A 22,614-nucleotide genomic window follows, 5' to 3' on the forward strand; every position below is an offset into this window, starting at 1 on the left:
GCATTTTCCTATAGGAAAATTTCCATCATCTGTTCTGCCTTTTTTTAATGAACAAAATTCTGCTTTATCTTCCTCCAACACCCCCTATACATTGAGAAAAACAAATGCATATAGGTAAGCAAATTCCTTCATTGGCCATATATTTGAAAATGTGTCTCAAACTACTCTTTGAATTAAGGTGTAAAATTTCCTTGCCATTCCTTCCAGTTTTTCCACCCTGTATTTGTTTCCTCTAGGTATTTTTGTTAATTCCTGTGATTCATTTTTTTCTCTGAGGCTTTTATGGGATCACTCCCTCTTTGCCCCCTGGATGTCTTTCAAATCAAGGTTATGTTGTCATGGTGGTGGTCAGTTTTTCTTGATTTATTCAGAGGTAGAGTTTATGCCTAGGTCACAGTCCAAAACTGAATGATGACCTTCAGGACCTGAGGAGTGGGCCAAAGTAGATCCTTCCTTTAAAGGAAATAGAGGGCTCCCTCTTGTCACCAGACCCTTTCTCTTCACACCTAGGAGTCCTTCCCCCTTGATGCTTAACTCCTACAAGCTTCAAGGGAAGCAAGACTGTATTTTGTCTAGGGCCTTTCCTCCTCGGCTTGGCTTTGGCCACAAGTGCCTCTCTGTAAACTAAGGATCCCAACTAATCTAGGGCTAAAATGGGGCCTTAATGAGATTGGCTTGGCTTGGAGATCTGCCTCCAGAGAGAGTTACACTGCAGAGTTCCTATTTCTTGAAGATCCTTCCTCCCACCTTTTTGCCTACTAGATGCCAACTCATCCTCTGAATTACACATTAAATACCATAATTTCATCTACCCCAGACATCAACCTTGCTTTTCTTCAAGCCTACCTGACTTCAAGTACTGTTTTATCTAAGTTTCTACCAAAAATGGAAGACTGGTATAATTATTAGACTGGCTTTCAGCACCTTCAATTCTACTCACCAATGTCAGATTGATCTTTCCAAAAAGTTCTGTGTCCTCATAATAGCTCATTTTTCTATTGAACTTTACGGGTTTAAAGACACTTTATGCCACTGTATTAGTACCCAATACAATTTTTATCCATCTTCATTTGAAAACTTCCACTGAGAGGAAACTCACTAGGTAGCCCATTTCATTTTTGAATAGCTTTGTTGGTTGTGGGAAGCTAAGTGGCACAGTAAATCAGCAGGCCATGGAATCACTAAAACCTTAGTTCAAATCCAGACCCAGACAGTAGCCTTGTGACCCTGAGCAGGTCACTTAATTCTATTTGCCTCAGTTTCCTCATATATAAAATGAGAAGGAAATGGCAAACCATTTCAGTATCTTTGACAAGAAAATCTCAAATGGGGTCACACAAAATGGTGGATAACAATTGTCAATTTTCCTTTCTGTTAACTATAAATCTGCCCTATCCTGACCTCAGGAAAAAAGTAGTGATGAGGGTGGAATGGTGCAGTGGAGTGGGAAGAACACTGGTTTTAGAGTCAAGGACTTAAGCTGAAATCTCAGCTCTGTATTATTTTCTAAGCAGTATCCCAGCATCTAGCCTAATACTTGGCACATAGCAGATACTAAGTAACCTGGGGAAAGGCACCCTAACCTCACTGATCTATTTGCTTTGCTGTAAAGTTGGGACCAAGTAACATTTCAAATTCATTCTAGCTCTAAATTTATAATACTGTATATTAAGCAGAACAAGTCTAAACCATCTTTTTTCCCCCAGATCAAAACATCTTTGTTGAGCTTGTTCTCAAGGCTCTTCAACAATTGGGCTATCCTCCAGCTTAGCAATACCCTTCCTAAAATAAGAAGTCCACAAATGAACAGAGCATTCAAAATCTAGTCACAAAGCTAATTCAAGAATCCCTGGCTTTTTCTAAACATAATAATCTTAACAGTTAACCTTACTGTAGCACTTTAAGGCTTGAACATTTCTTATTTGTTCCTTACAACAACCTTTAAGGGACACAACAGAAGTAGTCATTATGTAAATGAGGAAACAGTAGAGTGACTTGAATATGATCATAAAATTATAAGAAACAAATCTGCCTCTGCTTTTTCAAAGTGCCATCAATGTATGTTTCATTACATCCCTGTCCCTCAATGTAGGGTAGCAATGTAGGTTAGCTATCTTGCCTGCCATGTCACATTAACTCATGTAGAGCTTGTAGTCAACTAAAATCTCCAGATCCTTATTAAACTTATACATGGGGTATTTTTAAGTGTAGAGCTTTATATTTATGCCTACGTAAATTTCATTTTATTTAAATTCAACTAGTCATTCTAGTCTATCAGGATCTTTCTGGATTCTAACCCTCGTTCAAGTTATATATCTCTCCCAATTATATGTCATCTGCTAGTTTGGTAAAATAGATCTTTGAATTATTTGATTTGCATGTTCTTCTGTTTATTCTCTTTCATCACAGGCTGATTCAAACATAAAGCCAGATTTAGCTTGGTCCTGATCTACTATTTTTTAAATGGAAATTCAGAAAGAAAAAAAGAGAGAGAACTCAAATAGTGCTGAATAAAGACCAGAAGCCAAAATTGCAAAACACCAAATCTATATTTACATCCACATACAATAACATACCTTGACTAAACTGAAATATATCATAAATTAAACGAGTAATGTCTACTGCTTGACAAACTTAAGTTTTAACAATTAAAATAAATCAAACTGGAATGAAATAAATATAAACAAATTTCCAACAAATTGTACCTCTATATAAATGCACTGTTATCTTAAAGGAAAAAAATACAAAACCAGTAGTATCCCAATAGTTAATACTGATGGGCAAAAGAGTACTTTGAAGTACAGGGCTGTGGAATTATTGACATTTGTTATGCTTTTAAGAAATGTGGCTAAAAAGGAAAACTCTGAAAACCCCTGAAAATTGCAGCATAACAAGAATTGATTGTTTTCAAATAGATTTGGTAATTTTTTTTTAAACAAGTTTAAATTTCAGCCCTCTGTCACATAACCCTTTAAGATTTAAATATCCTTATGGCATGCATTCTGTAAGACTCAAAAAAAATCAGGCAAATATTAGGCCAACCACCTTCCAAATGTGTTCATTTTGAAAAATAGGCTATAAAAAAGTGCAAAACTATGAAAACAAAATCTAGATTATGTACATATGGCTCAGCTTATGAACAGGAAAAAAGGTAAATAGTGTACAATTTCCTGATACACAGCACTTCATTACAATGCCAGTTGACAGATCTCAATTAGGTCCCCTTTAACACAGGAGTTAAGACATACATTAAGAATGTCTTATGTTGCATAATGAAAACAAGAATATTTCTAGGTTTTGCTACTATAGGACATTTACACTTTAGATGTGGAAGAGAAGGGCAGGGTAAAAAAAACCTAACAGTGCAAAAAATTTGAAACAGTTTCTTACTAAAAAAACAACATGGAAGCCAAAGTCATGTATATGCTGAAGTAATAAATCTTCAGCTATAGGTTACAAATAGAGATAACTATGAGCAAAAGTTAAAATAGCCAATAAATCAGTCTGCTGGCTGGTGGCTGCCCTCCTTTTAAAACCCAAGTTGAATGAGCATAGAGAAAAACCTTGTCTTTCAAAACAAACAAAACACACAAAAAAGGATGGGGGTAGGGTTGTGATGGAGGAAGGGAAAACAACAGATAATCCCTTCTGCTCCCCCTCTGCACAGTGGGCAATTTCTTATTCAGAATCAATGTGTCTACAATTAACTTCAATGTGTCTTTAGTTAACTAAGATTCCAGAAACACCAAGAGATTTCTAAATACAAACATAAGATACATCAAAAGTCTTTTATTTTAAAATTGCTTCCCTATATTATAAGATATTTATAATTTTGTACTCAAACTTTAGCAATTTGAGTAAATATAAGACATGTCAATTTTTTAAAAAATGATTTGTTTGATAGAAAAGAAATTTAAATAAATTCCATGTATTACTTTGTTCACTATTAGCAAAGATTTGTCTGCTCAGAGCAAAGGGTTCTCGGTAGAGACATACTTAAAAATCCCATATAACCACCACACCCCATCAATTAAAAAAAAAAAAAAAAAGTCACCAAATAAAGTAGTCTGGTGGTTTCAGGACAATTTACAAATCATGAAACAGCTAGTAACATCTCTCAGCTAACATGCTGAAATAATTTGCAATAAAAGGAAACTGAAAAATCAGAAATGATCTTATAATATGCAGCACAAACTGGTAGAGAGGGTCAATACTTCAGTTAGGTGTACTCACATCAATTTGCATAAAGACAACAATGTTAAATTGCCTAAGATTTGATATCATACAGATCATTGGGAATTTGTTTTAAAATAAAACTTATCCTAACTGAAAAAGCATAAGATCAGAAACTGCTCAAAATGCTGAGCTACCTTGGAAGGAGCAGGGAAGGAAAGGGGAAGAGAACCACAGTATTTTAACAAGTAGGTTTTCCAACAGATATTTACAAAATTTTACCTGAGGTGCAAGCATTATATACTCCCTCCCTCCCCCAGTTACTTTTCAGCAGCGCTCAAGTATTCAAAAAACTACTTAATATTTGGTCAATTCTAAAAAAAATATTATTCAAGGTCAAAATAGAGATATACATTCTCCACTTTTACAACCCAACTTTCCAACTACAATTTTTATTGCTATTTGGTACAAATTTTAAACAGAACCAACATTATAAAACTGTAGTGTTCTTTATATATACAGTACAATCACAGCTTATTTCAGTAGCTTTCACCATTCATTTTCTCAAAGGATGAGCTGAAGGTAACTCCACAGAGAATATGTACTTATGTCCTTATAAGACCTGGAGGGTAGAAAAAGAAAACTGATTAAAATGGAATTACATTATAGTGATAGAGAAAAATCTAAAACTGAACAAGACTAAGTAAAAAAAAAAAAAATTAATGGCAACCTAAGCCCAGGTTCTTATAAATGAATAATGCAAGATACATTTAGAAACTTGTAATATAGTAGTGGAGCTATATGTACTGAAGAATTTTGTTTCACCAACTACTTACTTAAATGGCTAAAGAAAGGATAAGCATTTAATGCTGAAAATATTGGCTAAACAAAGCCAAGGGAAATATGCAATTACCGCCCCCCCATAGTGCACTTTGAAGGCACAGGCCTGAAGATACAAAATTTGTAGGATGGATTAGAACTGATGACATTAAAGGAAAAACTGGAACTTGGATATAATTTTTTGAAGAAAGAATAGAGACAGAATGACTAAAAACTAATATTTCTACAAGTCTTTCTAGAATTGAAAAATAGGGCCAAACAGCTGCTGGATACAGTAAAATACTGTTCTGACATAGAACAAAGCTAATCATTTTCCTCAAAGGTTAAACATATCAAACTGACAATAGAGTATGTTTCATGAGGTGATGCTTTAGCTACATCTGTATAATAAGTCATAATATAAGGTTATTCTCTACACAACTTTCTTCAGTCATTCAGGTCACTGTTAAGAAATCCTTAAGAAGCCTAAAATATAGCATCTGCCTTAATAAAACACCACTTGAGGTTGCTCTTGGACTACTTTTACAGGCAACATTCATTATTAATCAATATTAATGCAATCTAAGAACAAAATTACCTCTCAAGTTACATATTAATCTACATTACACGATGATCTTTATTATTTGGTTTAATTTAAAGAAATAAGTAAAGAGCTGGTGAAATTGAAGGAGAGGTGTTGACAATGTTTTTCAGAATGTTCAGGGACCAGGATAGTCCTGTTTCTTAGCTTTATTTCTTAAGATCCAATTATTTAATTTAAAAATAAATGTTATTTAATTAGAATTAACATAAAATAATTACAAATGGGTTTCATATCATGTTGAATTTTATGCTGAAATCAAAGTGCATGTAAATTAAAATATATGCTTACCTTATTTTCCAACAAAATCAAGTTTTCTTGTCATTTGCTCGATAATGTGTATTAGTAATAAGATTCTCATAGTTTCTTTTTTGCAGCATGCTGTTAGATAACTGTTGATAAGACATGGGCCGTTTTCCTATTGAGAAAAAAGTTTGATAAGGCACTTAGAATCAAAGTTAAGACGGTTTATTCTCTTCTAAGTTAACAGATTTTGTGGCTATTTCAAAATAATACTGATCAACCAGTTCCATACATTTGCAATAGTATTACAAATGAAGAGGTAGAAGATTAGACTCCCTCCAACATTTCATATCTCAGAAGATTGCTGAGTTTGTTCATTTGCAAAATGGCACCAAATTTGATCTACAAAATCTCACAAATTAGCTATGAGTAAGACACTTCATAAATTTCAAAGTATTTAAAAAGTAAGAGTTATTTTAAAAGTCTGCATCCTTTATACTTGATGTTACTAATTTATTGAACTAAAAGAGTAGTCTTGAAACACAAAATACAAAGTCTTTTAGAACATCTAACATGAATCTCTTTCAAAAATTTCATTTTTCCTTAGATTTAAAAAATGATAAAGCTAATTAAGTCTACTAGGTTCAAGTTAACATCAGCATGAATTACAAAATCCAAAAATAAAACTTGTTTTAAAATCTTTTAGTACAAATATGCAATATATAACTCAATAGCAAATGAGATGAAAAAGAACTTATATGAAAGCAAGGTTTACACATTACTAAATTATAGATATTAATCAACTACAAAAAATTAACAAAAAGTGATTTTAGAACATGATTTTTAAAATAAGGAACATTATCTAATTTCAATATTCAGTAGTTCCTGTTAGTAAAACAGTTAGAATATACAGAACAATGGAATACTAGATATTATTTCATGATACAACTCCCTCACCTAATATGTAAGAATGCAATAAGTTGTTGTTCAGTCACATCTGATTCTGTGACCCCTTAAGATCATACTGCCCATGGGATTTTCTTGGCAAAGATATTGACGTGCTTTGTCATTTTCTTCTCCAGTGCATTAAAGCAGAGATTTAAACTAACAATTGTGCAAAATCACTTTTGAATTCAGGTCTTCCTAACTCCAAGCACATTGCATAATCTACTGAATCACCTTACTGCCTCTAATAGTGATTAGAATACAGCTAATTCTCTCCTAGTATTATGAACAAGGAAAGAAAAAATTTAAATCATTCCATACACCTTGCTGTAAAATGAAATCTACTAATGCAAAACCAACTCTTAGTTCCTTCTTCATCCTGTTATCCTACTTCTGCAATTTTGAGTGTTTGGGTATGTAGTGTGTCCAGGCAGGACTAATACCCTGATGGGAAACTTGCCAAACCCTTTTGAAAGTGGTTCATCCACCTTCACAGAGCTCTCACCTGTGGTACCCATGCACACAAGCCACATCCTAGTAATACCATCGTGGCAGACAGGCTAAACAGGCTAATCAAACAACATTTAATAAGCATTTACTATGTGCCCTAGTGTTGAGAATACAAAGACCAAAAAAAAAAAAAAAAATCCTTGACCTCAAGGAGCTTACAATCTAATGGGGAAGACAATATGAAAACAAATATATACAAAACAAACCATATATAAGACAAGTAAGAAATAATTAACAGAAGGAAAACAATAGAATTAAGAGGGCTCAGAAAACTTCCTATACAAGCTAAAAAATTTAATTGGAACTGTTCAGAAGGAAAGTCAGGGAGGTCACTAGTAAAAAGCAGAGAAGGGAGAGCTTTGAAGCAATAGTCATTCTATTTTTGATCCTGGTTGTGATGGGGAGGAGCCACTGGAATTTTTTATTTAGTAATAAATAAATTTCTTTATAAATAGATCAGATCTGTGCATCAGGAAAATCCCATTGAATATTGAATGAAGGATGGATTCTAGTCAAGACAGGCCTTAGGAAGGCCAACCCACCAGCTGACTTGACTACAAGAAGAATCAAGGTATGAGATGATGAGGGCATGCACCAGTGGTATCAATGTCAAAGGACAGAAGGGAGGGCCATATTCAGGAGATTTTGCAAAGAATGTAATCAACAGGCTATTACCATAGCCTATATATTGGGGGAAGAAAATGAGAGTGAGAGAATGAGGAATCCAAGATGAATCCTAGGCTGAAATCCTGGAGATGGGAAGATGATATTGCCCTCTACAAAAATAAAGAAGGGATAGGAATAAGGAAGAGTGGGGAGAGAAAGACAGTGAATTCTGTTTTAGAACTACATAGCGGAACTCTTTTCTTTCATATCTACTTTAAACAATAAATAAAAAGGAGTAGAAGCTTTAAATTAAATTGCAATTTCACCAGAATTTTTAAAAACCAAGTCACTGTAGTGTGTTAAAGTAATTGCTCTTAATTTGCCACCTCCACCAAATTAAATGGTGTCAGATAAGACTCGATAGTCTTAATTTGAAACTAATACGAAGTGAGAGATTTTAAAGTGGGTCTGTCTATTCAAGGCAGCACAGATCTGTAGAATTTATATGTAATAACAGAAACCACCAATCAAGTTTACCAACTGGAACATGACCCAATGATATCCTGATCTTTCATTTAAGATACTATGGGAGCAGGTTCAATAGTCTATAATGCTGCAACGAGGCAGTCAAAATTGGCTATGAAAATTTCACACACACACAAAAAAAATAAAAAAAACACCTCTACCATTAGGGAAATTTCAATATAATTTACAAGAACACATTAGTGAAAAGTTACTTTGTATTTGTTGAAACAAATATGTTTTCAATAGTAACTGCATGTAAAGTACTTTTCAAAATAAAGTTCTATAAAATAAGAACCTTCTCTGGCTTTAGTGTAAGATGTAAAATGAGAAACATATAAAGTACTTACTCTATGAGGTAGTATGTGACTAAGTATCATGAACCCAGGTTAGTACAGTGAAACAGTGCTGGATATGTAATCAGAACTTGAGATCAAATCCTGATTCACTAAATGGATTAACTATGAACAAAGTTTACCTTTCTATGCCTCAATTTTCTCTTTAGTAAAACAAGAGTGGTATTTGACTACATGACCTATGAAGTTCCTTGAAACCTGAAGTTTACAATCAGAACAAGACTGTTTCCCACAAAATCCTCCCCTCTTCCTAAATTCCCTATTATTCTCAAGGGTACCACCATTCTCTTAATTGATCAGACTCACAACCCTAGATGACTACACCTCTATAACATTTGTCACATATACCTTTCTCACCTGACATTCCTATTAGCCTAGTACAAACCTGAATTACTACAATAAGCTACTAGTTGCTCTTTGTACTGCATTCTAGTCCTTCCTTTATTCAGAAGTCAGAATCACCTTCCTAAAGTGTGATTCCTCCTCCTTTGTCACCACTTCCTCCCCAACTCAATAAACTCCACAAGCTCCCTTAACCAAGATCAGTACAAAATCTTCAGTTTCATAGTCAGTTCCTTTCATAACCTGTCCCCACCCCCTCCCATTTTAAACCCCACTACAATGTACACTTACATTGGAACCACTGAAAGTGGGAGGACAATGTTGCCCTTTACAGAAACAGAAAAAGGGAGGGGGAAGAGGAAAAAATTTATCTTTCTACAGACAATACCTTCTATTGAAGAACTTGATGCTTGACTACCACTAGATCCACAAGAACTATAAAGTGGTCCAGGACCATATGGCTCATAGGACTTTAGGACAGTCAGTACATTTGGAGAATCAACTTCATTTGAATTCAGGAGCGCTTGCTTGGTTGGCAACACTGATGCAGGTGGACATGGACAATCCTGAGGTAATAAATTTGCAATTCTGTTTGCAACACGGTATCTGTTTATATCATATTCTCTTCTGTAATTGGCTACTGTCGCAGAGTCAAGTTCAAGAGTAACTACATTAGATTTCATTCTTTTTGAAGATGGTTCACCAAATTCCACATTGACATTGCCTACATTTCGATTGCAGAAATATTCTCTTCCTTGATTACTAGACCATGGAGAATCACTTTTAAGAGGATAGTCGAAGGAACCATTGACATTATTGCCTACTATGCCAGGTTGAGGAGATATGCTCAGAGATTTTAATTTTGTCTCTGGTCTTTTTATTCTGTCAGAGACTGGAGAGGCATTGGTTTTAGAATGCATTTCCGACTGCTGTCTGATCATACCTGCTTGAGCTCCAATATTCTGTTGTGATCTGTGAGACTTCAGGTTACTTGGGGCTAAAGTGCTAGAGTCTATTCCTGAAGAAAGTGGAACTTTGCTCGGCAAGGGTGGGCACTGCTTAGCTTTCTCTGGCTGCAATGATTTTGACTGAGTTGCTAGAGTAATCTTAGATTTATGTGAATTGGCAGATAAGGGAGGCACATCTTTTCCAAGTAAAGCTGGTGGGCATCCAGTACGCCTACTTTTGATTGAATTCTTATTTCTACCATTTTTATGAATGTCAGGATTGTACTTATGCATTAATCTCTGATGCATCATCAGAACTTCTGGGTAAAATGTTCTATAAGTACAAAATGGGCAGGTGCTTGTTGCTAATAAACCTCTGCTGATAGACACAGCTGCACATTCCTGGGTAGATCCAATGGATAAATTCAAAGGTTTTTCTTCAAAATCCATGTGAGGCTTATGTTTACAGATAGGAGTACTTTCTTTTATTTCATCTATGTTATTTACTTCACTTTCATGGATAGTATCTCCTCTGCCAGAAAGAACATCCTTCTCTGTTTTACGAACAGGGTTATTTGCCTGAGGTTCAATTAGCGATTTCTTTTTCAATTTGTCCAAGTATGGAGTGACTATAGTTTTGTTCATTTTATCAGCACTGTCATCAACTGTGTTTTTACTGGAATCCTGAGTATCCCTGTTTATGGTTGAGTGTACACTTCCCAAAACATTTTGAAAGGCAGAAGGCATTTCTTTATGTTGTTTTGCAGGTGTACAGCCTTTAGTATCTTTGGCACCATCAAAAAGCCTTTTCAAATTTTTGGTTTGAGCACCATCAGTTGTTAATAGCATATCTTCAGTTTCTCGACTCAGTAGTGAGCTTTTGCCATCATTCTTTACTTCAGTGGTAACATCAAGTTGCTTGTCCTTGTGATGTCTCTCCAAATGATATCTCAAAGAGGTTTTCTGAGCTGCAGCATATTCACAAAATTCACATTTGTATGGTTTTTCACCTGAAACAATATTTTAAATTATCAATATAATAAAAAACTTTGAAATAAAAAAGAAACTTTTAAAACACATTTTGAAATGAATCGTATTTTAAAGTTAAGTTTTCGGTTCAAAAAAGACAACAGCTACCACTTTTCTTCTATTCAATAAGAATTTGGTCTGACTTAGATATACCCCAGAAGACCAAGTTTTTCTATCTCATTTTTGTTTTTAAGTCAACTACCTTGAGTAGTTGGGAACTTGCATAAAACCTTCAAATAGAAATAATATCAAGAAGAGGACAGGTAAAGAAGTTACATGTGTATATCTGCCCTTTCCTTCCAATCTGAATTATCTAGTATTATTAAAAATGAAACATTTTAGTTAAGCAATTGAAACTGAATATTAGCTTAATCTAGAACAAAGTAACAATTTAGAAATAGGATGCAAGATTATTCTCATTTTGTATTAATCTACAAGCCACAAAAGGAAACATTTTGGTTTGAGGATATTAGAAAACATTAATGAGAAAAAAAAATTTTTAAATAGAAAACAATGAGGGTAAGAATTGGGATACAGATTTAATGAAGTTGTAAAAGAATTTCAAAATACTTTAAGGAGATACAGATTAGTTCATGTAATCATACTAAAAAGGAAGGACTAATGACCCCTCAAATGCAAGGTAAAATTAAGCTAATATTTATTCTTAGAGAGCAAAAAAATAAAAAAGAATTTATAGCAAAAGTGGTAAGAGAACTAGATCAAAATATGCTATTTTTACCAAAAGTTCTAATTGATTGGATTGTCTATGAAAGAAAATTCTGTTACCTGTATGAGTTCTGAGATGAATATTGAGGTAATAATTCGAACGGAAATACTTTCCGCAATAGCTACACTCTCTGGATGAAGCAAGATGTTTAATTTTTCCTCTTTCCAAGCCGTCTTCATTTTTATCTTAAACAAAAACATTTATATTAGTAATAAAACAGTGAGGCATATGAATCAAGTACGCTGATAAATTACCAAGTAACTGTTCTAGCTATTATTGGTAATTGTCACTAATGAAAGAATTATTTTTAATGAAAATAAATTATTGAAAAACTCAAAATTTTCTAAACATATTTTGACATTATGGGAAATTATGTGTTTATATGTGTGTACATGTGTACTTATTGGTACAATAACAGTACATAAGAGAAAAGAAATGATTTTTTGTGTTTTCATAAGTATGTATTAACTAATGGATTTTAAAATTCTTGAAGTAGTCTTCCTCATGTGTCCTCAAAGTGACTAATTTAGAAAGTCATACCAATAAGTTACCAATTCTTTCTCTCTCAAGATACAGAAATCCATTTAGGACAACCAACAAATTACCACTAGAGGGGGTACTAAGTGCAACTTAACTTTTAACAAGAAAGAAAAACTTAAAATGTTTTAAGCAGGATAGGACAAAATTTAAGTGAAATTTTAAAAATATATTATCTAATAAGCATTGATCTGCACAAAATATCCCTTTTTAAACCATATGCTAGTCTCTAAACTTAAATAATTTATTTTCAATATATTAAACTGTAGGACCAAAATAATAGTCAAACAAAAAACTTAAGCTTATTTTTCTCCTTCAAGGAAATGCTTCTTAAAAATAGTAACATCTTGAAGGGGAGGCATGCCATACAAAGAAATGTCATCAATTATAAAAATCAAGTTGTCAAGGCTGATCAATTCCAATATAACAGTTTTTTCTCTCCTTATAACAATTTCTGGGCTCTAAGCAAACTGATAAACATTCCACAACAAATGATGGCCTAATCCCTTAAGGTTAAGCCACGCTTCAAGTTATACTGTCCATGCCTGAAGAAAATTTCTTTGATGTCTTATCTCTGCTATACACCTGACTGAAAAGATTCTTAATATTTAACTCAAAAATATATTTCCAAAATATTTTGTTGTTTAAAGTAATATCAAGCAACAGTGAGGGAATTAGGCTAAAATACCACTCAAAACTCTTTTAGGATGTAATGGAAAGAGCCTTAGAGTCAGGAAACTTTGGTTTGATTTCCTTGCTACTTTTGTGACCCTGAACCAATAATCTCTAAATATGCTGTCTCAGTTTTCTAATTTGTGAAATGAGGAGTTAGTCCCTTCCAGCTTGAAATGAATATCCCTATGAAATAACACATAAGATTATAATATACTTTGGGTCTTAGAAAAGACCATATGAATCACAAGTTGGTATTTCAGTTAAGACTCATAAATGAAAGCATCACTTAGTATCATAAGACTTTCTTAGAGAATGAAGTGATATGGCCACAAACATCATTTTGAAGAATAAGCCCCTTAATTTGAATGAGTCAATTTACTAATCCTCACTGGTGTCACATGAAATTATCTTAGATAAATGTTTGCAATTTCTCATTTCAAGCTGTGTGACAGACTTTATACTTACCATACATTCCATTCTCTTATAAATTATACAAGTTTCCAAATATTGAATATGCAATATTTAAAAATTTTAAAAAGACAATACTGGATATTTGAACTAAAAATATCACTGTTTATAAAGTTTTGATTTTTTAGTTTTTAGAACTCAACCACTTTATTTATACCATTTCATATATTCTATGAAACAGCAAAATGTTCAAGTATCATTAATTCTATTTTACAATTGCAGAAACTGAGATTCAAGAATATTAAATCTTACCATAGGTTATTAAGCAAGCCAATGGCAGAACCAAAACCAGCTTTAAAGTCTTCTAATTCTAAAGTAGTATCCAATTCACAAGGTAATCATAAATATTAATGAGATAAATTTTTCTTCCATACTCCCTTATTAGTTAGCTTGCCACTGACATTTATAAATTATGACATCTTCTACCTCATTATTAAAAATCACATAATACTGCAAGAAAAATGGTTCATAGACCTAAAGAATACTTTTATTTTGGAAATTTGTCACCAAGATACACTAATGTACTTGATAAATGTACTTGTCTTTTGATGGTTTAAAGGCTCTTAATATTTTAATTTTGTTTCTGGTTAACATACTTTTTAGTTGCATAACTTAAGACAGTGAAGGAGAACACAAAAGATTTTTCTACCAATATGAAAGTTTGGAATTGCAGTATTTCTGACAAACTCACATCCTCATTATACATTTTCTCATTATTTTTAGAGAAATCAACCTCAGAATATTAGTTACATTGTAATATAGAAAGGTCTTTTCAAATAGTTCCCATATTTCTCCTCACATACAAAGGATAGTGCTAGGGTTTAAATTGTTTGGGTTTGGGTTTTTTCCCCCTAATATATAGGACAACTGGCTGGAACTGTATGTGTAATTTGTTAACTAAAGAACCTAATAAAAAGATTATTTCTTAAAAAAAAAACAAAAAAAAAAAAAACCTCTAAATCATGAATTCTAGAAAATTCAAATAACAGTGCCATTCCCACTAGACACTTATCATATCCATGCTTTTAATCCTCTGTATACCAACAAGAAAAACAAAATGTCAAAGCTGGAAGAAATCAAAGGTTAATCCTAAGTGGATCATTTAACAAAAGAAATTTAGATATTAGAAAGTAATGACCAGCTAATAAGAGCGGTCTCTACTGAAATTTTCATTATGCTATGGTACTTAATCCTCAAAATAAAATAATAACTTTTAAAAATAATTTGGAGTAGGGAAACATTAAATACTACTGCTTACCTAAATGAAGTACTTCAGAAAGTCCATCTTCTGATCCATCTTCAGAACCACCTTCCACTCGATCTATTGTTCCATTTTCATCTAGAGCTGTAGTTAAATCTGGAGAATATGTTCTATGTTGCCTTCCCTCAATAGAAGTTGGAGATTCAGCATCAGTTCTCCTTTCTCTTTTATGAACTCTTGAATGAAGGACTAGCTGATGGTATGTTCTAAAAACTTTGCCACACTCTGAGCAATGTGTTGGTTTCTCTTTGTTATGTGTTAATTTGGGATCCACATCCATTGAAGGCACTTCACCACTAGTGTGTTTAATCTTTTCTTTGTCTTGTGAGAGGCCAATTCCCGCACAACTGTTTTTATTTGTTTTGGACTTCCCAGTACTTTCATTATGGCTTTTATTGGCATTCCAAATCTCTCCAAGTTCTTCTTTATCTGAACATGAATCATCATTGTCTGTACTTCCCTCTTGTCCTGGTTCTTTCACTTCTCCACGGCCAACAGCAACTTTGCCTTTGGTAGCCAACTGCCATGCTTGATATGTATTAAATGGATCTAGCTCAGCTATCCATTTTGCAGGTTTCTTAATTTTTTCAGATGTTGGGTTTGGTCTCAAGTTTAGAAATTGAAGAAATTCTTCCCTCTGAGATGACATTCCTCCTTCACAAGAGTCAACAGTTCGTGTTTCACTAGTAGAAACAGACTCTTTGGTGTGTACTTTACTGTGCTCAATTAGGCTTTCTTTATTTGGAAATAGGAAGCCACAAACCATGCAGATTTTGTAAGGCGATGTGATAATTTCAGCTACTTGCTCCTGTACAACCTCATTTATTGTTATTGGACTATCTAAGCCTTGTTGTAGTTTGTTTCTGGAGCCAGGTTTGCCAGTGTGTGTCCTCATGTGATTTTTAAGGAACCAAGGTTCTTTGAATCGTCTTCCACATACACTACACCAGTAAGTGAAAGAGTCCTTATGCTTTTTCATGTGGGTCTCTACATCAAAAGCTCCACCAAATGTTTGCCCACAGACTTCGCAGCTAAATTCTTCATTTTCTTTGCCATTCTCCTTCAGAGACTCTGTTCTCACTTGACTTTTGTCAAGAGGGCTAAGATATTCTGCTTCAACACGGAGAACTGCTGGTTCACAAAGGGTGGGTCGATGTTGCATTAAGACATGTTTACTAAGATCTTCTGGATGTTTAAAAGTCTGTTCACAAAACATACAGTCCAAAGGCATACATCCTTCTGCTTGTATTAAAAATTTATCCTGCAGGTTTTTGCAAGAAATTGTGTTGGTCCCTTTTATTGATATTGATGCATCATTAATTTCCATACGGGAATCAACTGTACTGGCTATAACATCTGGCCCATCAATGTAGGCTAAGAGAGGTTGAGTTGGCATGTTTCTGCCACTTTTCAGTTATATTTTAAGAGGAATAATGTCAAAATTCCCTCAAGGAATTTCTGGGGTTATTATAAGGACACTTTTATGACATATAACCTAAACTAGGTATCAGTATTATGGCAAATATTACAAATGTCCACAATCAATTTTATGCTTATTTTTTATAAGCTAGAGGAATCACTGATGTAGGTGAAGTCAAGTTACCTCCATAAACAAAGATTCCTAAGACTGTTTCAAACTTGTTTTGTATCAAATCAGCATAAAAATTAGTTCTATTTATGCCTCCATGGAATTTGAATGATCCAGTTGAGCAGGGAGAAGTCAATCCCAGCAAGGTTGATAAAGAATTTCTAATTCCTATTAAGAGGAAAAGAAACACAAACATTAGTTTAGGTAAATCTTTTTTTTTTTTTTTTAAAGTAAACAGAAAATTCAAAGCTACTTTAGAAATCTATACATTTTATCATATGAGAATAGGTTTGGGTTTTTCTACTCTGTTTACATATAAGCAAGACACTATATGATATATACATATATAACTGAAATTATGGTTTCATAATCCTTTTTATTCAACCAATTAATATTATCTTTCTGACTATAATCCATTAGTAAAAATTTCATAAGGAAGTTACTAAATCTAGATTCTAATAACAAATTAATTTTAAATGATGCAACAAGTTAAAGTGATTACACATACTGCTTTAGATAAAAGTGAAGGAAGGAAAATCAGCTGTGTTTTGAGCTGCTCAGAGTTGAAAAACAAGCCTGGACTATAATGTTTATCCTTGAATAATGTCCCCTATAATTAGTCCTAAACTATTTAGAAAAATCAGATGCTTAGTTTTACTATACTTTACAAATAAGTCAAACCCAGACCTTGCCCAGGGGAGCCTTCTCTGGATCCAGAACTGTTTGTAGAACAGTTTCAGTTTGTTTGGTAGAGAGATGGAGCCCAGTCCTAAAATCACCCTGCCCCTTTCCATTCATTTCTGAGGTACAGCAAAAGAAATCTAGATCCAAAACCTGCTCTAGCCCTATACTTACCACATGGTAAACAATTAATTGATTGCACAGTAGAGTGACTGATCAATATTGAATATCAGTACCTGTTTTCCGTACAAAAATCACCTTTTCTCAAAGGTTCCACTTAAGTGAAGGGGAAAAAAACTAAGTAGTTTTACCTATTTTGATCAAATTGAAGCCTATTATTAATTCATGCTACTAGGTAACCCTATTATAATATTAAGTTTTAGGCACTAAAACAAATTAAGAGATAATCAGAACTTAAAATGACACTATTTTTGAAAAGTGACAACTAACTTTTCTAGGTAAGCAGTTATTAGAGATTCTTTAGTAAATCTACAGACAAGTTGTCAAATAAATTATTGTATAAAATATGTTTAAAATAAAATGTTATATGATAATTCACATATCAAATTTTGTTCACTTTTCCTTTATTAATTAGAAAAGCTACATGATCCATGTTACACACTGGCATGGGGAAATTTTTTTAAGGTATGAAACTTTTGGCTTAAGCTAATCTTTACTGTATAAATTCAATTCTAATGATTCAATTCTTATATTACAGATATTAAAAAAAATTTTAATTCTCTCCAAATTTTATAGATTATTACAATAGTCATTCCAAATGAAAAACTTTCCTTTCTGACTCCTATTCTACTGTACTTCCTTCTACGGCTGTTTCTTTGCTTTTTTGAGCAGTGATTCTGTTAGCCTTCATCTGCCCTAGACACAGATGACCACACTCCTCTCTTTTGCTAGGATTTTGAGTCTGACTTTTTTATTCCTATACAGTTTCTTACTCTTATTTATTCTTTTTCCTCTTCCCTTCTTCTCCTCCCTCTTTCCCAAGACTATCTATTTAGCCTAGCCTTCCCTTCTTTCTCTAAACCCTATAGTACACTTCCATTTTAATTATCTCTTCTTAAACAAAATTAACTCCCAGTCTGCACTTTTAACTAAGAGTTCAAAACCCACATTTCCAATTGCCAGATACCTTTACCTGAATGTCTCAAAGACTAAACTCATCCCTTTTCCATTTAAGCCACTTTTATTTCCATCAGAACTTTCTACTTCTACCACTGTGGTTTCAAATTCCTCTTCACTTCTCAAATAAAAGTCTTAATTCTAGTGAATAAATCTAATACTATCATTTCCTTCCCTCAAAGATCTTTAGCAGCTTTCTATGGCACAAGACAAAATATGAACCTGGCATTTAAAAGCCCTTCACAATGTGATTTCCATCTACTCCTCCAAACTTATTTCACAGAATTTGCACTCCCACACACTGTATATACTTCCCAGGCTTCATACAATAAGTCTCTTCATATCCTGTCCAGTGAATCCTTCAAGTTCCAAATCAGATGTCACTTCCTTGTGGAAAAACATCAATCCTAACTCTTTCAGCTCCAAGTGATCCCTCTCCTTTCTAATCTTTCACCCATGTTTGACCTCTTTTTCACATTAATCACAAGTTAACTTGTAATATTATTATGAGTACCTTAACCTACTAAACTGTAAACTCCTAGACAAGAACTATATGATATTTATTCTATATTGCCCTCATGCCTTGAACAGCATACTCTACAATCCTTAATAATGCTTACTAAACTAAAAATATCTAACTCCATACCTCAGCTTGTACTTTGTAGTAATCTCCCCAATAAATCCCATGTTGCAGTAGCTCCCTAGATTAAACCAGGACAATCATCAATTATGTATTACCTTAAGGTTATTACTAATATGCTATCCTGTAATGTTCAAGCTAGCTTTCTGGAGGTCCACAGTCTTCTTCAGTCTGTCACATTCTAACCCAGTCTTGATCCTTAGTGCAGGAGGCAGGAGAGCCACCAGGAGGATGCTCAAAGATGAAATGTCTCATTTCTAGTCCTCTAAGCCCTTAAGTACCTTGGTATCAGTACATCATTACAGCACTCTATGTATATGTATGAACTCAAGAACCATTACATCACCATGCTAAGTACTAAATATATGTGAACTAGAGAACAATTCCACTGAGATAACACCTTGTTAATAAGTATCCTTGTTTCAAGCATATTTCTCCAGAGTTCCAGCCCTCTAAACTATCCCACAATAACCCTGAAAGAAGTAGAATACAAGTATTAGTACACAATTTAAAGCAAGAGAGACTGGAAGCATTACATGATTTACCTATAGTAACAGTTTATTAACAGAACTAGAAAATGAACTCCTATCCCACTACTCTTACTCTCCCCATAAATATTTTATGTAAAGAATTTATGTAAGCAATACTTCAGACTCAATCCTTTTAAAAAAGAACAATTATTATGACATGGATGTTTTTATTTTATAAGAGGCAATTTGGTATGGTGAATAGAGGGCTAGAAGGACCAGAAAACTTGGGTTCAAGTATAACCTGACACATAATGGATGCTTAAAACCCTGGTGAGACACAATCTATCAGGGCTCTAGGTCAGTGGCATCAAGTTCAAATAGAAATAGGAGCCACTAAATCATACCCAAGGATCCCTGGCTGGAGACTTAGAAAACCAGATTAAAGTTTATCTATGTTCTATTTTATTTTTATTTATTTTTGTTAACTATCTCCCAATTACATTTTGATCCAACATTACAAGGGGTGTTGTATCTCATCATTTTGACTTCTTTACTCTAGACTAAGTAAGTGACTAGAAGAGACAAGAAATAATTTTTCAGCCTATATTTCCCTGTAACAATGAAATCACAGTATTGCTGAGTATAATTTGGGCATATTCAAGCCATAGAGCAATATTTTCAAAAATCTGTGTTAATATAATTAAGATCACTTACATAAAAGTAGTATAAAAAAGATGGGATATCAAACCTTGAATAGGTAGGAAAAGCTTTGCATAAAAATCTTGGTTGCCTTACATCATAAATTGAGGGAGAGAGAGGAGAGACCATAAAGGGAAGAACACTGGGCTATGGAACCTGGGCTGCAAGCTCCCCCAACCCAAATTCCTTAATTAACTAGTAATGATATAAGGTAACAGTAACTTCTACTCTCTGGGCCTCATTTTGCTATACAAAAAATAAAGAAATTGGACAAAATGATCTTTAACGTTACCTCTAATATTCTATAAAACTTTAAATAATCTAGTTTCCATAAATTAAAATACGGTATCTTACTTTGCTATTTGGGGCTACCATCTGATACTTGCTATTCCTAGATTATGAAAAGTAAATCATACTCTAAAACTGTTATACAATCAGCACTCTATCAAGTTCATAGAGACAACTGTCCTTCCTTCCCAATCTCACAAAAAGCACACAAACACACATCCCTTAGTCTATAATTGTACATATATACTAGTTATTGTATACTTTAAATTTCATACCACTGATGTGTGCCAAAAAGATCAAGACACTGAATATCTTTAACAATATGAAGATCATATTTTAAGACAAAAATTTTTTAAAAATTATATTCTAAATACATACAATTAATGTTCCACTAAATAGTGGCATGTATTACAATTACCTTTCTCCAGATTAAGTAGGTTTTTCACATGTATAATATGTAATTTAAGTTGCACAAGTCTGTCATGATAAGCCAAGTGGAATTTTTGGATAATTAAATAATTGGGGAAAAGAAAAACACAATGTAAAATATTCTATATACTTATTTAGGCTTATAGGCAGACAAAACTATCACCATGGTGACTTGCATATAAGTCAATAAATGTTTGCTGAATAATATAAACATAAGAAAAACATCCAATTATATCATATTCTAAATAAGGTTCAAGAAAACAAAGGCATATGACCTTCACAGCCTTATATCTAGACACCACCCAAGGAATATGGTTAACCAATATAACTGCATACTATGATACATAACAAGAGTTTACCTAAAAAATCCCAACATAAACAAAAGGAGACAAAATTTTGCACTTGTCAAAATTTTTTAAAATCTTATGTTAATAAGTATTTGAAAAATAAATCTTTTAGATTCTTCATAAACTGGTGTATTACTAAATATAGTACCAGTAATTCTGAATCTGAAGATCTTAAAATCAACAAATGTAAGATTGCACAATGTTTGATGAAAAGCACAATTTGGGCAGGTCTTAGTATAACAATCTGATTGGCACATTGCTGACACCTGCTGTATTTCTGAAGTACAGCTAAACAGATGAAATGAAAAGGAAGAAAAAGAAAGGTAGTTTAGAACATAGGGTAATGCAAAGAGCCTTGCAACTGATATCAGGTAACCTTGGGTTCAAAATCATTTCTGACAATTTCTTATTATGAGATTGTTTAAGCAAGTCATTTAACTTCTTTAGACCTTAAATTATTTCATCTACATAATGATGATATTACCACTTGTAGTACCTATCTTACCAAGTTGTGGTAACATAAATGAGATTATGTAAAATACTGTTGCAAAAATACTAAAAAGGGTGTCCCAGAAGTCTTACTGATATTTTGACAAAGCCTTTTGGGCTCCCTCCATACATTTTGGCTTTTATTACTCAAAATGTACTTAGGAAATTGATTTATGAGCTATTAAATACAATTACATTTTTTTTCTATTAAGAAACAAATCTCATGTGTCCCTTTTCATCAGAAAACAAATGGATCATGAAAAATTCAAATCTGTGATTTTAATTCAGATTGCTATGCAAGATATCATTATTTTGAAGTTCCTGGAATCCAGAATTTCTAGAACTGGAAGCTGAGTAATCAAAAGCTCAAAGAAAGTAAGTGACTTGCCTAAAGTAACAAAGAGTGTGAGAGAACAGCTATGAACCACCTAGTCTTCTCAACTCCAAAGTCCTCTTTTTCCCTTACCATTCTGTATCCTAAAATAAATGAAAATCTATTTTTTATACTATTAAGACTGGAACTGACACCTGTTAAAAAGCCTAGTGAATAGGCCAATAAGTGCTTGTTTTCAAATATGCTAAGTACATAAGATAATGCTCATTTAAAAAAATTTTCTAATGTTTTTCCATCTACTTTTAATTAAAAGTAGCACTAGACATTTAAATTTCTTACATTTGAAACATGCTCCAATTTATTCCAATTCAAAGAATAAAACTTCATAAAAAATTATCATACTTAATAAATTCCAGAGCCAGTTACAAAATTACAACAGGGATATCTTCATTTCTATGATGGGGAGAATGTTTCCCAATCTTGATATAGACATAAGGTTTTATTAGTATTAATAAAAACACTAATTGTTTTTTTCAGAAGAATGTTTTAAGATGATATTTCTCTTTAAATTTATTTTAAAATACTCTTCCAATTCTTTTCTTAGATATGATGTGCTGCAATTTTATTTGCAGAACACTGTATTAAACATTTTTTACTTTAAGATGTATTTTTAAAATTGCTATCCATAAACACCCCAAATTTAGTCTCCTGTTAGAAATACTAAGAAAATACAGTCTGTATTTTCATAATC

The 22,614-nt window shown here is 33.1% G+C and overlaps 1 protein-coding gene across 6 annotated transcripts in view; it reads right to left on the minus strand.

The window, feature by feature from the left end:
* Window positions 1-2,530: 2,530 nt before the first annotated feature.
* The window catches only part of ZNF217 (zinc finger protein 217), a 33,050-nt gene continuing 12,966 nt past the window's right edge, over window positions 2,531-22,614 (minus strand). For 5 of the 6 annotated variants that reach the window (XM_074288629.1, XM_074288626.1, XM_074288625.1 and 2 more), the window contains exons 2-6: window positions 14,759-16,517; window positions 11,880-12,005; window positions 9,506-11,074; window positions 5,885-6,011; window positions 2,531-4,795 (exon numbers count right to left, since the gene is read on the minus strand). In XM_074288629.1, the coding sequence (XP_074144730.1) occupies window positions 5,902-6,011; window positions 9,506-11,074; window positions 11,880-12,005; window positions 14,759-16,157 (3,204 nt within the window). In that variant the 5' untranslated portion in view covers window positions 16,158-16,517 and the 3' untranslated portion in view covers window positions 2,531-4,795; window positions 5,885-5,901. Of the gene's footprint in view, window positions 4,796-5,884; window positions 6,012-9,505; window positions 11,075-11,879; window positions 12,006-14,758; window positions 16,518-18,905; window positions 18,927-22,614 lie in introns of those variants that run through there. The other variant, XM_074288630.1, reaches the window with a different exon arrangement.

The sequence above is a fragment of the Sminthopsis crassicaudata genome, chromosome 2 (genome assembly GCF_048593235.1).
Source record: "Sminthopsis crassicaudata isolate SCR6 chromosome 2, ASM4859323v1, whole genome shotgun sequence".
NCBI classification, from domain to species: domain Eukaryota; kingdom Metazoa; phylum Chordata; class Mammalia; order Dasyuromorphia; family Dasyuridae; genus Sminthopsis; species Sminthopsis crassicaudata.